The 21,560-nt window shown below is 36.7% G+C and overlaps 1 protein-coding gene across 1 annotated transcript in view; it reads right to left on the reverse strand.

The window, feature by feature from the left end:
* DCC (DCC netrin 1 receptor) overlaps positions 1-21,560 on the reverse strand; it is a 771,692-nt gene that overhangs the window by 174,536 nt on the left and 575,596 nt on the right. The window contains exon 15 of the mRNA XM_065889420.1: positions 20,663-20,857. Coding sequence (XP_065745492.1) covers positions 20,663-20,857 — 195 coding nt within the window. The remainder of the gene's footprint in view (positions 1-20,662; positions 20,858-21,560) is intronic.

Consider the following 21,560-nt stretch of genomic DNA (forward strand, 5'->3'; position numbering starts at 1 on the left):
AAGTAAAGCAGCAAGAAAGAAAATAGATGCTTTCACCCTGTCATTGTCAAGAGATGGAAGCTCTTAATCTTTCTTATAAAAAATTCTTTACATATATTCCATTGGAAAATATTTCTGTCCACGCTTTTGCTTTCTGTATATCATTAAACATACACCCCACAGTTAAAGTCAAAACAACAGCCTCTAAAGTTTTCCTGCAGGTTCTAATCATAAAAGATGTTGTGGAAATAATACAAGAAAGTTGGGGGAAAAAATAACAATTGAGCATTGAATTTTTACTCATGATCGTGAGATGACATACTAATAAAGGACATTGATGGGAATAGGGTCAAGTATAAAAAGAAAACCATCACCTTTCTTCTCCAATCCTGCAACAACTCCCTAAGTACAGTTTTGTCCAGTAATTTTATACTACTCTCTGATTTCTGCTCAGAAATTACTAATTGATGTGTAAACCTTATGAATTAGATTACCATAAAGATACATCATTTATGTTTATTTTTGTGGGTATAATTTCTGAGTCTGCTTTCTTTTTTAAGAAACATTTTGATTTTTTTTGCTGTTAACGTGCTTTGCTCTTAGCCAGAAAAAAAAAAAAAAAAGGCCTCTGTGCAGTATTCATTTTACTTCATCCAAATTTATTCTCTGTCTCTTGCTGAAAAGCAAAGGCCCTGCCACATTAGAGAAAAGGTAGAGAGGAGCGAAGGCAAGACTGGTATTCAGTTTCTAATTTGCTTCTGAACATTAACATAAGAGGTGTGGCTGAGGAGCCAGAACAACACAGTTCCTTCGGATAACTGAGGTATAATAATCCCTTTGACTACAAAGTCAGAACCATCTTATTCATCTAATTTCACTACCAAGAATCTTCTCACATGGTCATTCCAAATCACTCTAAGAATTTCTTTGGCCAAGAACACTGCTTTTTGTGTTAAGTTCTTTCTTTTCATTTTTTATTATTTTAATATTGGTCATGCTGCTTTAGAAAGTAGATGGTACCTGTTTCAGAAAATTTTTTAAAAAAATTTAGAAGGAGACTGAGGAAAAGCAATTAAGATTGAGATCATCTTTTTTATTGCTTTCCTAGGTCTGTTGCAGCAATTTACAGGCATGGTTTGGAAATATTACGAGTTGGGTTCCAGGCCTCCGCAGTAAAGTGAATATTGCAATAAAGCAAGTCACAGAGGGTTTTGGTTTCCCAGTGCACATAAAAGTTATTGCACACTCTATCGAAGTGTGCAATAGCATTATGTCTATAGAAACAACATACATAACAATTAAAAATACTTCAATGCTGTAAAATACTAACCATCCTCTGAGCAGTCAGTGAGCTGCAATCTTTTTGCTGGTAGAGGGCCTTGCCTTGGTGTTGGTGGCTGCTGACTGATCAGGGTGGTGGATGCTGAAGGCTGGGGCAGCTGTGGCGATTTCTTAGGATAAGACAACAACGGAATTTGCCACATCGATTGACTCTTCCGTTCATGAACAATTTCTCTGTAGCCTGTAATGCTGTTTGATAGCATTTTACCCACAGTAGAACTTATTTCAAAATTGGAGTCAGTTTTCTCAAAACCTGCCGCTGTTTTGTCAACTAAGTTTATGTGATATTCTAAATCTTTTGTTGTCATTTCAACAACCTGCACAGCATCTTCATCAGGAGTAGATGCTATCTCAAGAAACCACTTTCTTCGTTCATCCATAAAGAACAACTCCTCATCTGTTGAAGTTTTATCATGAGGTTGCAGCAATGCGGTCACTACTTCAGGCTCCACTTTTAATTCTAGTTATCTTGCTATTTCCACCACACCTGCAGTTACTTCCTCCACTAAAATCTTGAACCCCTCAAAGTCATCCATGAGGGTTCGAATCAACTTCTTCCAAAATCCTGTTAGTGTTGATATTTTGACCTCTTCCCATGAATCACAAATGTTCTTAATGGCATCAAGAAAGGTGAATCCCGGGACTTCCCTGGTGGTGCAGCGGTTAAGAATCCGCCTGCCAATACAGGGGACATGGGTTCAATCCCTGGTCCAGGAAGATCCCACATGCCGCAGAGCAACTAAGCCCATGAGCCACACCCACTGAGCCTGCGCTCTAGAGCCCATGAGCCACAACTACTGAGCCCATGTGCTACAACTACTGAAGCCTGCACGCCTGGAGCCTGTGCTCCGCAACAAGAGAAGCCACCAAAATGAGTAGCCCGTGCACCACAATGAGGAGTAGCCCTTGCTCTATAGCTTTATGAAATATATTTCTTAAATAATAAGACTTGCAAGTTGAAATTACTCTTTGATCCATAGGATGCAGAATGGATACTGTGTTAGCAGGCATGAAAACAACATTAATCTCGTACATCTCCATCAGAGCTCTTGAGTGACCAGGTGCATTGACAATGAGCAGTAATATTTTGAAAGAAATCCTTTTTTTTTTTTTTTTTTCTGTGAGCAGCAGGTCTCAAAAGCAGCGTTAAAATATTCAGTAAAGGGCTCCCCTGGTGGCGCAGTGGTTGAGATTCCGCCTGCCGATGCAGGGGAGACGGGTTCGTGCCCCGGTCTGGGAAGATCCCACATGCTGCGGAGCAGCTGGGCCCGTGAGCCATGGCCGCTGGGCCTGCGCGTCCGGAGCCTGTGCTCCGCAACGGGAGAGGCCACAACAGTGAGAGGCCCGTGTACCGCAAAAAAAAAAAAAAAAAATTCAGTAAAGCATATTGTACATAGATTTGCTGTCATCCAGGTTTTCTTGTTTCATTTACGTAGCACAAGTAGAAGAGATTTAGTATAATTCTTAAGTCTCTAGGATTTTCAGAATGGTAAATAAACATTGGCTTCAACTTCAAGTCACCACTGCATTAGCCCCTAACAAGACAATCAGCCTGTCCTCAAAGCTTTGAAGCCAGGCATTAACTTCTCCTCTGTAGCTATGAAAATTCTAGATGGCATCTCATCGAAAATCTGTTGTTTAGTGTAACCGCCCTCATTAATGATCTTAGCTAGATCTCCTGGATAACTTGCTGCAGCTTCTACATCAGCACTTGCTGCTTCACCTTGCACTTTGATGTTACAGAGATGGCTTCTTTCCTTAAACCTCATGGACCAATCTCTGCTAGCCCCTAACTTTTCTTCTGTAGCTTCTTCTCCTCTCTCAGCCTTCATAGAATTGAAGATCTCTGAATCAGGCTTTGGCTTAAGGGAATGTTGTGGCTGGTTCATCTTCTATCTAGGCCACTAAAACTTTCTCCCTATCGGCAATAAGGCTATCTTACTTCCTTATCTATGATTTGATCACTGGAGAGGCAATTTAAATTTTCTTCAAGAACTTTTCCTTTGGACTCACAACTTGGCTAACTGTTCAGCTCAAGAGGCCTAGCTTTTAGCCCATCTGGACTTTTGACATTGCCTTCCTCGCTAAGCTTCATTATTTCTAGCTTTTGATTTAAAATAAGAGACGTGTGACTCTTCCTTTCACTTGAACACTTAGAGGCCATTGGAGAGTTATAACTGGCCTAATTTCAACGCTGTTGTGTTGTGGGGAACAGGGAGGCCCAAGGAGAGGGAAACAGGGAAAAGCCAGTCAGCAGACCAGTCAGAACATACAAAATATTCATTCATTAGGTTTGCTGTCTTATACGAGCACAGTTTGTGGCCCCCCAAAACAATGACACTAGTAACATCAAAGATCACTGATCACCAAAACACGTATAATAATCATGAAAGGGCTCCCCTGGTGGCGCAGTGGTTGAGAGTCCACCTGCCGATGCAGGGGACACGGGTTCGTGCCCCGGTCCGGGAAGATCCCACATGCCGTGGAGCGACTGGGCCCGTGAGCCATGGCCACTGAGCCTGCGCGTCCGGAGCCTGTGCTCCGCAACGGGAGAGGCCACAACAGTGAGAGGTCCGCGTACCGCAAAAAAAAAAAAAAAAAAAAATCATGAAAAATTTTGAAATGTTGTGAGCATTACCAAAACCTGACACAGAGACACAAAGTGAATAAATCCTGTTGGAAAAATGGCAACGATAGTCCTGCTCGATGCAGGGTTGCCGCAAAACTTCAACTTGTAAAAAGTGCAATGTCTACGAAGCACAAAAAATGAAGCGCAATGAAACAAGGTATGCCTGTATACAAATTTGGTGTCTGAAGTTTAAGAAATCTATTCTCTCACAATTCTGAAGGCTAGACGTCTGAAAACACGGTGTCAGCTGGGCCACACTCCCCCGAGGCTCTAAGGGAGAATCTTTCCTTGCCTTTTGTAGCTCCTGGTGGCTGCCAGCATTCCTCCTGACTGCATCACTCTAATCTCTGCCTCTGTCTTCCGTGACCTTCGACTCCTCTCTGTTTTTCCTCTGTGTGTCTTTTATAAGGACAACTCCTTGGATTTAGAGCCCATCTAACAATCTGGGAAAATATCTAGAGATTCTTAATTATATCCGCAAAACCCCTTTCCCCAAATTAGTCACGTTCACAGGTTCTGGAGATTAGGAGGTGAACACATCTTTTGGGTGTCCCCATTCTAACTACTACACCTTAGAAAGTGGCATATGGAAGAAATCAGTAATTTCTAAAATGTCACTTCTCTGCTAATTGTTAAGAAGCCTATGTTGACAGACACTTAGGTGCTTGTAGAAAAAAATGATCCCTTGGCTCATAACACTATGGCTTCTCAGAAGTACTATAGGCTACCAGCACAGATATTTAATTTGTACTGATGAGAGAAATGGCTCACAGATGACGCGTAAGGGGGTGAAAGTCTACCTTACTGTAGGTCTGCTATACTTCGTATTTATATAAATTAACATACAATGGAGCAGTATAGAAACGCAACCCAACTCGCTGTATTTTCTTTTAATGATTTACAACACAATCTGTTATTTCTGAACTACATGGACATTTTTTTCTATTCTAATGAGACAGTAAAATGCTTAGTTTAGAGAAAAGCCATTCCTATTGAGTGAGTAGAAACTGTGATAACATGATATTTCCAAGTATGGTTAAAACGTTTTTCTAATTGAGACACAGATGTAGAGAACAAATGCATGGACACCAAGGGGGAAAAGCGGCGGGGGGTGGGGGGGTGGTGTGCTGAACTGGGAGATTGGGACTGACATATATACACTAATATGTATAAAATGGATAACTAGTAAGAACCTGCTGTATAAAAAAATAAATAAAATTAAGTTATAAAAAATTAATTCACGGAAAAAAACGTTTTTCTAAGATTTGGGCTGTGTATAACCAATGGTCCCTCCCAAATGACTGTGTTAATTAAATAAAATATGTAAGTAATTTACATATTGGATATTCTACCTGATTACTTGATTAACTGATATGCTTCAGGGTAGACAGTGCTAGACATAATAAACCGTATTCGACTAGTCTTTAATTTGCTAATTTGACTACTGTCTTTAATTTGCTAATTTATCCGTACTTGCCTCATGACTAGTATAGGTCCTATTCCCCACATTTGTGCAATGGAATACTGATCATTGAAACATACACCCACCCCGCCCCCACCCACACGTGGAGAACATCTGAAAAACAGAAACGTGCTGAGATGTACCATCTAATGAAATGATTTGCCACATTTTAAAGGTGAATTTTTAAAAATTCTTGACTAATAAATTTTATCTGAATCTTATCTGTCCCACACACATCTCTTTCCCCTACCACCACCCTCAGAACAATTAAATGCCCAGGCACAGTCCAAAGAAAGAGCAAGATTTATATCATCACCAGCCACTTGGATACAGGGAGGAAGACAGGATACAAAGTCTAGATGTCAGGATGGGTCAGGAGTCACTCAAATATGTATTGAGTCAGGACTCTTCAAAGTAACTAAGGGTATCAGAAGTTAGGCTCTGACTGTCTTTATCAGAATATCAGGAGCTTCACCTTGAGAAATTCTAGATATTGAACAAAGTATTTAAAGAGAACAAGCAAGGTGTAGGGCACAACTGCCCAGTGCTGGCTAGAAGTAATTAAATAATAACAGTTAATCGCTTTTCTTTTTCACGGCTCAGGTTTTAGAAAAGATGTGACAGGGAGGAAAAGAACACTTACCAATAATTATGTTACACAGATAGTGAAATAGTGACTGTCTCCCATGACTAAATTGCATAATAAAAAGGCCAAGTCTGGGATTCAAAGACCACCACAATGTAGTTTCAGCTACTTTTTTAACCCTGTATCTCAATTCTCCCAGGACTTTTTTGAATACAGAATATTATTTTCTCATAATAATGGACATGTGACAGTGAAAAGAAAGGCCTGGTGGTGGTTAAGGCGTGTTGACGAGATAAATGATTTGCACACAAGTTCTAAGCATCTGAGATTCACTTAGTACCTCAACAAAATGACCGTTAAATATACAGCATAAACCCTTAGAAATATTTGGGAATAGGTGAATCCAAGAATGTTAAGAGTTTCAATTTTATTCCACTTCAAATTTATACTCAAGTTATCTCTATTCATTACTCCTGCTACTGCCTTAGAAGAACTTGCATTCATGGTTAAATTGCCCCATTCACTAGACCTTACACGTCCCTTGCTCTCCCTTGACTTTGAGTCTTGTACTTACTGTATCTTGTCTCCTCCCAGGAGAATGAATCCTATCTATCCTTATATCAAAATTCTCAAACAAAAATTTCTACCAAAATTCTTTTAACAACCTCATGTCTAAGTAACCTTCCAATCTATCAATGCAATCACTGTTCTTGTAGAAACCTTTGACCTCATTTATTCTTTTCAAGAAATATTTTTATATTTATCAAATAAGATTCTGGGAGCCAAGAATATGTCTGAGAACATGCCTTATATTTCCTTTTTTTTTTGAGGTATGTGGGCCTCTCACTGTTGTGGCCTCTCCCATTGCGGGGCACAGGCTCCGGACACGCAGGCTCAACGGCCATGGCTCACAGGCCTAGCCGCTCCGCGGCATGTGGGATCTTCCCGGACTGGGGCACGAACCCGTGTCCCCTGCATCGGCAGGCGGACTCCCAACCACCGCGCCACCAGGGACGCCCATGCCTTATATTTCATATTATCTTCCACTATTTTCAACATGGTGTCTCATGCTTAACAGTCACCCAATAATTATACATAGTAACTTTGGCAAGAAATGATGAACAATTTAGTCTTTTAACACACCATCTACCATAAGAACTTTTTTTTAAAATTTAGCTTGCACTACCGAAAGGTCATCCATTTAGTATTTTGACTAATATTAACTAAATGACAAGAACAATTGAAAATACAACTATAACTCAGATAATAATTCATTATGTTATATTGAATTCATCTACTAAATGAATCTGTAAAGTAAAGCATCGAAACCTACTAAAGTGAATGTCAAAGAGATTATGAAGTACTAAGAAAACAAGAAGATACATTGTTCCTTGAATTCATTAGAGTTCATATTCCATCCACAAAATTTAGAGTATAGATACTAGGCAAATAATATTGACAGGGAGAAATAATTCACAGCAAAGATAAGAGGTATATACAATCAAATCTGAGATAAACAATAGACATTCACATGTCCTAGAAACTCCTACTTAGAGCCCACTCATTACAACAGTCAGAATAAAATTATATTATAAAATTGCTGATATTAACTTGAGAATAAACATGAATTCCCTGTGTAAATAACAAAATTACAAAATAATAATGACAAGGTAAGTTGACTTTCTCCTAGAATGGCTTATACAGCATACAATATATAAATTTTCAATGATCCGTTCTGATCCTCCAGTCTGAAACACAGCTGGAGTTTATGTTCCCTATTGCTTCTTTGTACAGAAGACAGTTGTGGATAAAGAAGGGGTAAATCTACCTTTCCTTTGTTTTTCTTTACCATTAAATGACTTATTTCAATGGGATTTTGTGATCGGGCTTTTCAAACTTCACGTCCAAAATCATTCTCCATAATTCTTCTTACACTTTGCTTCAAAAAACACAAAGCAGAATTTTGTGAACCAACACCTATAATGTACTTCATTTCAAAATAATTAAATGTTTTCTCCATGGTGCTTATTCATTTTTTATTCGTGTATGTCAACTCTCCTAAAGGTGGCTAAAGTGCATTGATTTTTCTGATTTAAAATGTTTGCATGTCATAAACTCAAAGCTTCTATATTCCATGCATGAAGGGATTATTTTTGATTCGGGGCGGTGATGCTGAGGTTAACATTATAATTTACATTGTATTCACTGAACTCAGAGTGCACTCTGGGAGTCATAAATGTTAATTTCTCCACAGGCTAAGACCTATTTCTAAGAGCACTCAAGTTAAATTTATTCTCCAAAGATACAATATGAAGGTCAGGAATCATTTTTAATGAGATTTGTGAAAGACATAAGAAAACAGATACAGTGCAGTTTGACATCCTTGGTACTCTTGAAAAGATGAAAATTTTGGCATACTGAAATAATAAAATAATTGTTTACTAAAAGACTTCCAATTCTGATCAAGATGGATTAATAGAGACTAGATTTCCCCTTTTGCCTGGATCAACTTAAAAAAAAACAGATAAAATATATGAGACAACAGTTTTCATATTTTGGATATCAGGAAGATCAGGTCAGTGCTCTCTGCGAGAAGAGACACAAAGTGAGCCCCTTGATTAGCCCAGCTTACTGCCTGGAGAAAGTTTCAAGGCTGCAGAAGTGAAAGGGGAAACTCAAAGGAAGCCCAGTGGTCTCTCTGCATTGAAGACATAGATTTGGAAGTCTGAGATGACCAAAGCAACTGGAGTTTGTGGGGAAGAGTACCAGAGAAGAGAGAAATTCACAGAAGGAGAATTCTGGACATCTACAGAGGGTCTCTCTTAAATCTCCATCTGAGTACTTAGTGCATGCATATGAGGAAATTTCCCAAGCCTGGGGAGAGAACCACCCAATAGTAGAAAAGAAAAAAAAAATTTTTTGGTGCTCACCCAGGGCTAAGAAAAACTGGATTCCCACAAGCCAGATGGACAATCACATAATTCATAGTATTTTGAGCAGAGTATTCAGAAGGTATCGCCTCAGTCATAGGGTAAATTGGCCCTTTGCTATTATGTGGTACTAGTGTTCTTGTACCATGTAATAGTTTAAAAGCAGGCCTCAAAAGAATCAAAGTTGTTCCAAGTAACTTAATTGCATCCTAGAACAAAACTTAAGAATTTTTTTTTTTTTGCGGTATGCAGGCCTTTCACTGTTGTGGTCTCTCCCATTGCAGATCACAGGCTCTGGACCCGCAGGCTTAGCGGCCGTGGCTCACGGGCCCAGCCACTCCGCGGCATGTGGGATCTTCCCGGACTGGGGCACGAACCCACATCCCCTGCATTGGCAGGCGGACTCTCAACCACTGCGCCACCAGGGAAGCCCAAGAACATTTTAAAAAATATAAAAATCTCCAGCTTCCCACAAGATAAATGCAATGTGCAAAAAGCACACAAAAATTACCAAACATGCAGAAACTGGGAAAATACATCCTCAACACATATTGAGGAGGAAAATTAGTGAATAGAAACAGACTGAAGTAGTACATGAAAACATGATTAAAGAGTTATTATACCTATACTCTCTATGTTGAAGAAGGTAAAGACTGAGCGCATTAACTAAAATATGGAATATTTAAGACTCAAACCATCCTCTAGAGATGAACACTGCCATGAGTAATAAAAATATACTGGGATGGGATAAGATTAAGATCAGATCAGCCATTTCAGGAAAACAACATAGTGGCTTTAAGGATATAGTTATAGAAACTATCCAAAATGAAACATACAGGGTAAAAAGAATGAAAAAAAAATGAACAAAGAATCAATGAGCTGTGATACAACCTAAAACACCATAATATATGTGTAATTGGAATCACCAGTTGAGACTGGGAGAAAAAAATAAACTATTTGAAGAAATAGTGGCCAAAATATTTTTCAAATTCAATGAACCCGATAAACCCACTGATGCAAGAATCTCAACAGACTCCAAGCAGAAGAAAGATAAATAAAACTACACAAAGACATAATATTAAAACTGTGTAAAATTGGTGGCCAAGAAAAAAATCTTCAAAGCAGCCATAAAAAAGACAAATCATGTACAGAGGTACAAAGGTATGGATGACTGCAGCAGTCTTATTGGAAACAAGGCAATGCAGGGAATAGTGAAGTAACATCATTAAAAATGCTGAAAGAAAAACATTGTTTACCTAGTATTCCATTTCCAGTGCAAATGTATTTAAAAAGCAAAGGCAAACTGAAAACTTTCTTAGATGTACAAAAATAAAACATATACTCACCAGCATAATTCCATTACGAGAAATATTATGGAAGTGCTTCAGGAAGAAAACTACCAGTTGAAAATCCGGATTAACACAATTAAGATATAAAATACATCTTTTTCTTATTTTTTTAACCACTAAGGGATACCTCACTGTTTAAAGAAAAAGTAATAGCAATGTACTGTGAAGTGGTATAATATTTCTATAAGGTCAATAGAGATAAGTTAAAGATCCATACTATAAACTCTAAAGCAATCACTAAAAAAGCGAAATAGCTAAAGCTAATGAGTCCATAAAGGATATATGATAAATGATTAAAAATACTTAAGTCCAAAAAATGGCAAGAAAAAGAAGACAAAAGACAACAAATGCAACAAATAAAACACAAATAGCAAAATAGTAGATATAAACCCAACCATATCAATATGGTTAAATGTAAATGGCCCAAACACCTCAATTAAATGTCAGAGATTGTCATACTGGATAAGCAAACCAACAAAACAAGACCCAGCTATTGGGTTGGCCAAAAAGTTCATTTGGACTTTTCTGTGAGATGTTATGGAAAACCCCAAACGCACTTTTTGGCCAACCCAATGTTGCTGCCAACAAGAAACCCACTTTGAAGACACAAATAGTTTGACAGTAAAATAGTAATGGAAAAATATATACCTTGCTAACACACAAACAAAAAATAGGCTGGAGTTGTTATATTAATAGACACAAAGTATATTTCAGAGCAAAGAATATTACCACTGATAAAGAGGTATAGCTCATAAATGATAAAGTGGTTAATTTATCAAAAGTATATAACAATCCTAAGTAACTGTGTGCCTGATAACAGAGCTTCGAATTACATGGGGCAGAAGATGACTTAACTAAAGGAAGAAATACTAATCCACAAGTATAACTGCTTCATCATACAATATATCCAGACATCTGTTTCTCTATCTTTTCTCCCCAAGTCAGCCCTGAATCTGGCTCACAAGGTAACGATTCTCAGACCTCCATGATTAAACTCTGGGACTCATACCTGAATCTATAACTTGTGTTTGATCAGAAATTTTAGGACTGTGTCCTATCTCACGAGATCATATTATTCTGCTGTTGAATTGAAGAGATTTAACTTTGCCAGAATACCTTGTTTTTCCCTATAGGAACTGGAACTTCCCTGAAGTAATGTCTCCTAGTGCAAGTCCTGATCAGGCTCAAAACTGATGCCAGTCTCCTTTCTCCAAGCTAAAGCAATCGATTTTTGCTGTTTATCACAATATTTATCTGAGTGTAAATATTAACGTAACTCAACTTCATAAAAAAATTAACGTAACTCAACTTCATAAAAAAATTAACGTAACTCAACTTCATAAAAAAATTATCTTAAACTTTTCCTGTTTACTTTAGTTCTTTTGCTGTTTTTCCTCATTTAAAAAATTGGGATGGTACTTGACACTAAAATAATGGAGAAGATGAAGGAATAAACTGGTATTTGTAAAGTCCTTGGAAGAAATGCAGAGTAGTTGTCTGTAAACACTAGATGACATTATATACAATATATATAATATGTAATTATATATATATATATACATAATTTTTACTCCATTGAGAAGATATTTCCTTTTCTTGTTCCATAATACTATTCATCTATTGTAATAGATTCCAAATAGTCTTAGAAAACGCACTGGGCATAAGACAATGTAGCAGTTTGGATTTCAGGGAGTAAAAAGTGAGAAAAGAGTTACAAATAGAATGGTACGTATTATTAATGAATCACCCTGAGGCTGGCCTTAAACACTGCTGAAGAATGCCTGTAGGTTTAGAAGATGCTAACCTCAAAAAAAAAATCATAAAAAAATCAAATCCATTCTTCCTGATACATTCAGAGTAATGATCTCATAAAATGACCTTTTCTCTTCTGTCCTCACCCCTCTCTGGGCAACCAGTGCTCATGCTGAATGAATCAAACTCTCCCACTCAGGATCTTCTAATCAGCATTCTATTATAGCTGAAACCAGGAGTTTACATTTTTTTGTCTTTCACACTGAATTGAATGTCACTGTGTCGTTTACATTTTTGTTTCATATTAATTTTAGTAAATGAGTATGTTTTATAAAATTTCATGCATTTGATGAGTTATCTGAGTTTAAAATACTGGAATCTTCAACTATTTAAAAAATTGTGTATGATATAATAGTCTACTTTTAGGTGTAGAACACTATAACTTTCAAGGTTATAAAAACACACAATTCAAAGCCTGTGGAACTACATTATTTACATTTGCTAAACTACTGATGTACAAAACTATAATAAGAACAATGTCTTATTTATGTGTGCATAAAAGTTTTTAACTTTTAAAAACTTGCAAATGGCTATACTTTTATTACCTCAATTGAATCTCATAAAAAGCTTGTAAGGTAGCATACTTTACTACTATACAGATGAGAAAACTGAGGTTTACAGGGTCCCACAGTATGAGAATAAAAAGGTTACTGTGCCACATATAACCAATAATTCATTGTTAGAGATCTAACTTAAACCTTCATTTGATATCACTGGATTATAAACAAATTTAATCACAAATGGAACCCATTTTCTTAATTAAAAAAAATTACTAAACAGTCCCAAGCAAAATATTTCCAGTTAGTGTTATAAAAAAGTATTTTTGATAATATTTAGACAATGAATTTACCTAAAAAAACCTAAATCATTTAATTAAGGCAAAATTTTAATATTTTTGCAATGATCATGATGTAAAATGTAGTATTTATCTCTTACGAAGACCAACTTCTCCACCTGTGTTAACTCTTTTCAATGTCTGTTAACTCTTTATATCACATAATAGGGAATAAAAGGTACTCTTGGGCTTCCCTGGTGGCGCAGTGGTTGAGAGTCCACCTGCCGATGCAGGGGACACGGGTTCGTGCCCCGGTCCGGGAAGATCCCACATGCCGCGGAGCGGCTGGGCCCGTGAGCCATGGCCGCTGAGCCTGCGCGTCCGGAGCCTGTGCTCCGCAACGGGAGAGGCCGCAACAGTGAGAGGCCCACGTACCACAAAAAAAAAAAAAAAAGAAAAAAAAAGGTACTCTTATTCTGCATTTCCACTGAAATACTACAAGGCTGGAGTTCAAATGACTTTTCCAAGATTAAACATTATGGCAGAGACAAAAGTATGCATCTGAACCCATATTCAGAATTATATTCAATTCCATCTTTATTTACTTTTTAGCATCCTTAGACTATATTTATTAACACAAATAAGTTAGGTAGTGCCAAATATAATTCAGATGATAAATACACTTCCTAGAAACTGAGTTTATTTTTATCAAGAGTGTTCACCATAGCACCTGTCCAAAAATATTTAAAAAGGGACTATGAGTTTCCAGTTCTGCTATGATGGTATGAGCACCCTTTAGCTCAACCATCCCACTGCTAACAACTATAAACTCTAAACAAAATACCAAAAAAAAAAAAAAAGAGAGGGAAAAACCTAAAAACCCAAACAGCATAATATCTGAGGGTGATATAAAAGTAAGCAGACTGTAAAATTAAGTAAGAACTTGGACAAGTCATGAAAGAGAAAACAGGCAAATAAAACAAAAACAAAAACATAAAAAAAAGAGAGAGAACAAACAGAAAATACAAATAAAATGATCAACCTAAATTCAACCATTCATATAATTACATTAAATTTTAATGGTCTAAAAACTCCAGTTAAAAGGCAGAAATTTTCAGAGTTCATAAAATACCAACACCCAACTATATACTACCTACAAGAGAAAAACAAACGTTAAATACAAGACACAAATTGAAAGTAATGGATTGAAAAAGATATACCATGTGAATTGTAAGTAAAGGAAGACTAGAGTTGCTATATTAATAACATAAAATCATCTTGAAGACAAAGAATGTTATCAGAAATAAAGAGAGACATTTATAATGCTAAATGAAGTGATTTACCAAGAAGACATAACAATTATAAATCTATACTGGCTTAATAATAGACTCTCAAAATAAATGAAGCAAAAATTTTGACAGAATTAAAGGAAGACATAGATGATTCTATGTTTATAAAAGGTGATTTTGATACTCAATCTTAGCAATTCACAAACTATTGATCAAAAATTTTAGTAAAGGCATGGATGATCTGAAAAACACTATCAAAGACTTGATCTGGGCTTCCCTGGTGGCACAGTGGTTGAGGGTCTGCCTGCAGGTGCAGGGGACACGGGTTCATGCCCCGGTCCGGGAAGATCCCACATGCCGTGGAGCGGCTGGGCCCGTGAGCCATGGCCGCTGAGCCTGTGCGTCCGGAGCCTGTGCTCCCCAACGGGAGAGGCCACAACAGTGAGAGGCCCGCGTACCGCAAAAAAAAAAAAAAAAAAGACTTGATCTAACTGACATTTACAGAGCCCTATATCTAATAACTGCAGAATATTCATGATTTTCAAGTTCACATAGCACATTCAACAAAATTAACAGTATGTTGGTCCCTAAAACAAATCTCAAACATTTAAAAATAGTAAATTGGTACAGCCACTATGGAGAACAGTATGGAGGTTCCTTAAAAAAACTAAAAATAGAATAACCATGTGATCCTGCAATCCCACTCCTGGGCATATATCCAGAAAAGACAAAAACTCTAATTTGGAAAGACACATGCACTGCAACGTTCATAGCGGCTCTTTTTACAATAGCCAAGACATGGAAGCAACCTAAGTGCCCATTGACAAATGAATGGATAAAGAAGAGGTGGTATATATACACAATGGAATATTACTCAGCCATAAACAAGAATGAAATAATGCCGTTTGCAGCATGGATGGAACTAGCGATTAACATATAACTGAAGTAAGTTAGACAAAGACAAATATCATAACACTTATATGTGAAATCTAAAAAATGATATAAATGAACTTATTTACAAAGCAGAAATAGACTCACAGACATAGAAAACAAATTTACGGTTACCAAAGGAAATAGCAGGGCGGGGGGAGATAAATTAGGAGTTTGGGATTAACATATACACATTACTATATATAAAGTAAATAAACAACAAGGTCCTACTGTATAGCACAGGGATATTCAATATCTAGTAATAACCTATAATGGAAAAGAATCTGAAAAAGAATCTCTCTCTCTCTCTCTCTCTATATATATATGGATAACCGAATCACTTTGCTCTACACCTGAAACTAACACATTTTAAATTGCCTATACTTCAATAAAAAATGGTTAAAAAATAAAAAATTTTAAATGTAAAAAATAGTGATATCAGAGTATATTTTCTATCATGATAAAAATATTAAAAATCAATAATAATAAGATAACTAGGCAAACCCAAAATTGTAAAATTAAGCAACACAATAAGTCATAGGGCAAAAAGAAATCAAGGAAAAATTAGAAAATATTTTAAACTAAATGATAATGAATATCCAACATATAAAAATTTGTGGAGGGCTTCCCTGGTGGCGTGGTGGTTGAGAGTCCGCCTGCCAATGCAGGGGACACGGGTTCATGCCCCGGTCCGGGAAGATCCCACATGCCATGGAGTGGCTGGGCCCGTGAGCCATGGCCGCTGAGCCTGTGCGTCCGGAGCCTGTGCTCCGCAACGGGAGAGGCCACAACAGTGAGAGGCCCGCATACCGCAAAAAAAAAAAAAAAAAAAAAAAAAGTTGTGGAATGCAAGTAAAGTGGTGCTTAGGGAAACACCGATAGCTTAAAATGCCTACATTATGAGGTTCTACCTTAAGAAATTACAAATAGAAGTGCAAATTATGACTTAAGTATAAGAAAATAGTCAAGAGCAAATATAAAAGAAAAAATATAGATAGTAGAAATAATCATTAATGTTAAAAGCTCTTTCTTTGACAAGATCAACAAAATTAATAAACCCCTACCTAGACTGATTACAAAAAAGAGAACATAAATCATTAATATCAGAAATGTAAAAGCAGTTATCACCACAGATAACCACAAACAGTAAGAGAATATCATGAACGAATAACTCTATGCCAACAAATGTGACAAAAGAAAATAGATTTCATGAAAAAATTAACTTGCCAAAATCAATACAAGAAAAAATTAAAAATATGAAAATACCTGTATATGTTAAAGAAATTTAATTCATTTCAAAAGCCTTCCCGAATGGAAATCTCAGATACACATGGTTTTGTTAGTGAATTCTATCAAATACTCAAGAAATAAAAAATATCAATTTTACACAAACTTTTTCAGTTATAGAAAAAGCAAATTGTTCAAATAATTTTATGAGGCTGGTATAAGCTTAGTTTTAAAAAAGAACTGGAAAAAGTCGCTAAATGAATAGAAATTCATCGACAAATGTACCTATGAATATAGGCAAAAAAATCCTTAATAACTGTTAACCAATTAAATCCTGCAATATAAGAATGGATATTTACCCTTCAAAAATCAATCAATATAATTAATGATATTAAAAAAAATGAAAGGAGGGCAAATATATGACCATTTCATGAGACAGAAAATTATTTCACAAAAATTCAACAAATAAGCATGATAACATTCCCATAAAACTAGGAATAGTAGAAAACTACCTCAATGTGCTAACAGACACCTATGAACAACCTACAACTAACTAACGTCCTTGCTGGGCTGTACCCCCAGGCCTAGAAGCCCTGCATCTGCATAGTGTCAAGACCGAAGAAAGAGCCCAGAGTCAGCAACAGAGACACCAATGAACAAGGGAGCTTACACTTCTGAAGCAAGGTCCTGGAGTGACAGCCACCCATGTCTGGGCAGATGGCAGGCAGGACATGGCGGCAGTCTTCGCTCCCAGGAGTGAAGTGGAGATTACCAGTTATAGGGGAATTGACCTCAGGTGAGCTCATTAGCTACCAGGGAAACCAGTAGAGGGGCACGCCTCTCACGGCCCCTTTGATAAGAACAATCACCAGCTGGGGCTTGGGGCAAGTGCATAGGAAGGTCAGTCTCGGGTTTAGGGTTTAGGTGAAACAGGCACTGGTGGGGCTGGGGATGGACAGAGAGCAAGAGAACAGCCATCTTGAGTGGCCTGACCATACAGTCCTATTTTATGTTTCCCCTAAGATTAGGAACAAAGTAAAGATGCCTGCTTTCACTATTTCTATTCAACATTTTACTGAAGATCTTCATCTTTGCAAGAAAGAAAGAGAAAGAAATAAAAGGCAGGAAGATCAGAAAATAAGTATAAAACTGTTCCCATTTTCATATGATATGCTCATTTAAATGGAAAATCTCAGAGCATCTATAAAAATACTAGTAGAACAAACAGTTGAATTTAACAGGTCTTAGGATACCAAGGTTAACGCTAAAAAATCAGTTTGTTTGCAGCAAACAGCTGGAAAATAAATTTAAAGAATAATTCATATATATATGTTTTAGGACTTAATCTAACAAAAATATTCAAAAACTCAAGACCTTTACATTGAAAACTATAAAATACTGCTGAGAGAAATTAAACAAGAAATTCAAAAATACACAGTATATTGTTTGAGAACTAACTCAATAAAGCTCTTTTCAAAACTCAACAAATTGTACACTTTATATATGCACAGTTCGTTATCTATAAAAATACCTCCACAAAGATAAAAAGATAAAGTGATTGATGGATAGATTGATCAATAGACTGGCAGACAGTAAATATTAAGTTTTTTTAAAAAAGGGACCTGATTTCAAATTAATTTTGCTAAACATTGCTAGAATTCAGATATTGTGCATCTATACCACGTGTATACACCAAACTTGGCATTAGGACTTTTGAATTAAAAAGGAGGAAGATTTCAAAAGATTAATTATAAACATCTAATAGTACAAACATTGGTTAATGAAACTCTATGCTGTACTAGGGAAGCTTTGTTTTGTTTTGTTTTAAATCAGGCAATATTCGATACTGTTCAAAATGGTGGTGTATTTCTAGTCCTGATGCAGGTCACAGTACCTGGTGTCTAAATAGTGAATTACTATGCTGACAAACAAAATGCTATTTGGAACTTCTCATCTCTCACCAAAGAAAAGAGGAGGTTTATTGTTCAGTTACAAACCACATAGCTTTTTATAGTCTAAAATACAATCGTGATACTTGAAGTTATGGCTGACCCTATGCTTAAAAGTATTACAACTTTCCTTAATTCATTTTTAATTCTATAACTGTCATACTGTTCTTAAATTATATCATTCCCTTTTGTCTATTATATATAAAACGTCTAGATTAATAGCTTTAAAATTGTACTTGAAATACCTTTTCAAAAAGATACTATAAAAACTGATACACCTATTTTAATGTTCAGCAGAACAAATGAAATATTGATGTTTTCTTTGTAGAGTTCAAATGTGAACTTGATTGAATCCTTTATCTTTATAAAAATTAGAACTTAAGATATGTTTAACATACATTTGGCCAATCAGTGGAAATTCATGTTGAAAAAATACCGGCTTATTTGCATAACCATGAGGATACTGGAACAATAATAAAACACTCTTTTTTTTTTTTTTTTTTTTTGCGGTACGCAGGCCTCTCACTGTTGTGGCCTCTCCCGTTGCGGAGCACAGGCTCCGGACGCGCAGGCCCAGCGGCCATGGCTCACGGGCCCAGCCGCTCCATGGCATGTGGGATCTTCCCGGACCGGGGCACGAACCCGTGTCCCCTGCATTGGCAGGCGGACTCTCAACCACTGCGCCACCAGGGAAGCCCAATAAAACACTATTTTATATTTTATGTTAAGACATGGTACTATGTTAAAAGAGTTTCAGTAGAATTTAAATACTTATGTACATATACATGTGTGCATTTAGTGGGAGAGTGGGTGGGTGTCTTTCCAGATAAAGTGCATACTCATGATTAGCTATCATTAAGACAGGGTCCTAGCTCATTTTACCTTTGTCAGCGTTCCCAGCTCTTTAAAACATACCTTACGATGGGAAATTTATTTTATAAACATTTGGAAAGATTTGCCACGGTATTAATCTCCCAAATGCCTCAACTTTACTAGACTTGGGAACTCATGGTAGTGTCTTTGTAATAAAGAGCATCACTATCAAAAGCACATGGTGAAACGATGCAGTTTTCCTTCATGACTTCATTCTGAGTTTGCATCACAACCTCATTGCCGGAGAGCCTGTGTACTGCCACGGGAATCTCTCTCTTTGGTGTGTGGCATCAAGATGAACTGTCAGAGATGGTGTAGTATACTGAATAATGGATAAACGAGAGTCCCCTGACATAAGTTTGATAGCCATAAAATATGAATTTTGTGATTGCCTCTGCATTCAAAGTCAGGGACTGACTGAGAGAATATTATTTCCAAATGCCAAGCTAACTAAAATTGTGGAGATTTGCAGAAGGTGCTTCTCTTATTAGTGTTTGAAGAAATTATAGAGAGAATGGGTCAGTGCAATTTTCCTCTTGCAGTGACAAAACCTTTTCTTGCTACTGCATTTTAGCTATTCAAATTCAAATCAGGCTTCTCATCACAAATGCCCAGTTTCGGAGAGATACTGCAAATAAGCAGCAATTCGATCAGGTTGCCTTTTCACTGAGAAGGTCACTGTACTTCATTGCAAATAATATCGTGTTAAATCAACAGGTAGAATCAACGTGCTTTTGGCATTATGACAATTGTTTAACTTATTGGCACGCTATATATGACATATATTCATTTTATTTCCCTCTGCTAATGATATAATCTCTTATTGCACTATGGAAAATCCAATGTAAAATGAATATGAAAAGTTTGCACATGTTAACCCTCTCTGAATAAACAAAGTTTCAATGAATTCAGAAACATCACAACAGAAGTATTGTATTCAGTAAAAGGAGGTTAAATACTGTAAGAGAAGTTGGATTGGGAGGGATCAGGAATATATGTAGAAAGGAGTTTGATTGCTCCAAGTTACTGTCTCGGTTGAAAATTCCTTTTTTAAAATCTTGTTGTTCTACAGTCATAATGAGATATCCATCAAGCTTTATCTATAAATACTAAGTGGGGGGAAAGGTAATGTGACTAGATAATTCAAGGTTAAAGAAAAATTGACACAATATCTTTCTAGGGAAAGAAAAAATTTGCTGACTTTCTTTCTGTAAGAATTATTAAGATTAGAAGTTTCCATTGACAGAGGAAAAAGAAAAATGTTCCAATGCACTTTTTCTATCCTTATGACGCGCAGGCAGGGTACATACCAGGACACACACTATTGTGTGTCTGTCTAGATAAAATTCCCCAATTCAAAATCCAGACAGGGAAAATGTATGTGTGTATATAGGAGGGTGGGTGAGAGAGTTATGAATTAATATATGCTACAAATTGAAATCAACTTCCAAAGAACAATTTTCCAAGAAAGAAAATAATTTAAAATAAGTCATTTCTTTTCCTTAAGAGAAGAAAAATCACAGCTACTCACCTAACCTCTCAATGGAATAATATCGCTGTTTACTGTCCACACGTACTGTCTCGGCATAAGGGCTCCCAACGCCATAACCGATGATGTAACCTCGCACCACAATATTTGGGTTCAAGGGAGGAGTCCAACTCATGATGATGCAGTTGGTCTGGGGCCTCACATGAAGAGAGCTTGGCTGGTCAGGGACTTGAGACTCTAGAATTCAAAAGGAGGACAACACCATGTTTCATAATAGAACACAGAGCACGGTAAAAGGTCCCATTTAAACAAGACTTAATATCATGTTCCACAGACCCTCAAATGACGCACCACTTATTGCCCGAGTTCCTCCTTGTATTAGTTTATGATATGATTTCTACGTTTGATTTGACTTTCTCAGGATTTCTTAAACGCAAGAGGATACTGAATTTCCTCCAGACGCACTGTAGCATCATACATCTTTTCTTCTAACAGACTTTTTTCTTTGGGATTCTTTTTTTCTCATATATTTCTTCTTAGGTATCATTAATAAGGGGTGCAATCAACACAGATATAAGAATAATAGAAAGGGAAATGAAATATCAAAAACTGTCTTGCCCAAGGATTATTTACTCTGATTTAACTAGAGAAGAAAATGAATGTAGCAGTCCTTTCTTAAGAAATTGTCAGGATAAAAAATTTAGGGCCATGATTTGCTCAGCATGAATAGGATGGTACTTGACCCATGGTTTATTGCATGTGCGAAAAGGGTATTTATTATTAAAGGAAAGGAGAGAGTGGCCCGGATTAAAGCCACACAGACTTTGGAGTGTGAAAATTGGCTTTAATACCAGGCTCTGTCATTTACTGGTTGTGTGTCCTCATCAAATTATTTATCTTCTCTGAGTTTACCTATTAATTAAACTGGCATTCCAAATAC

Source organism: Phocoena phocoena, chromosome 13 (assembly GCF_963924675.1).
Source record: "Phocoena phocoena chromosome 13, mPhoPho1.1, whole genome shotgun sequence".
Taxonomy (NCBI): Eukaryota; Metazoa; Chordata; class Mammalia; order Artiodactyla; family Phocoenidae; genus Phocoena; species Phocoena phocoena.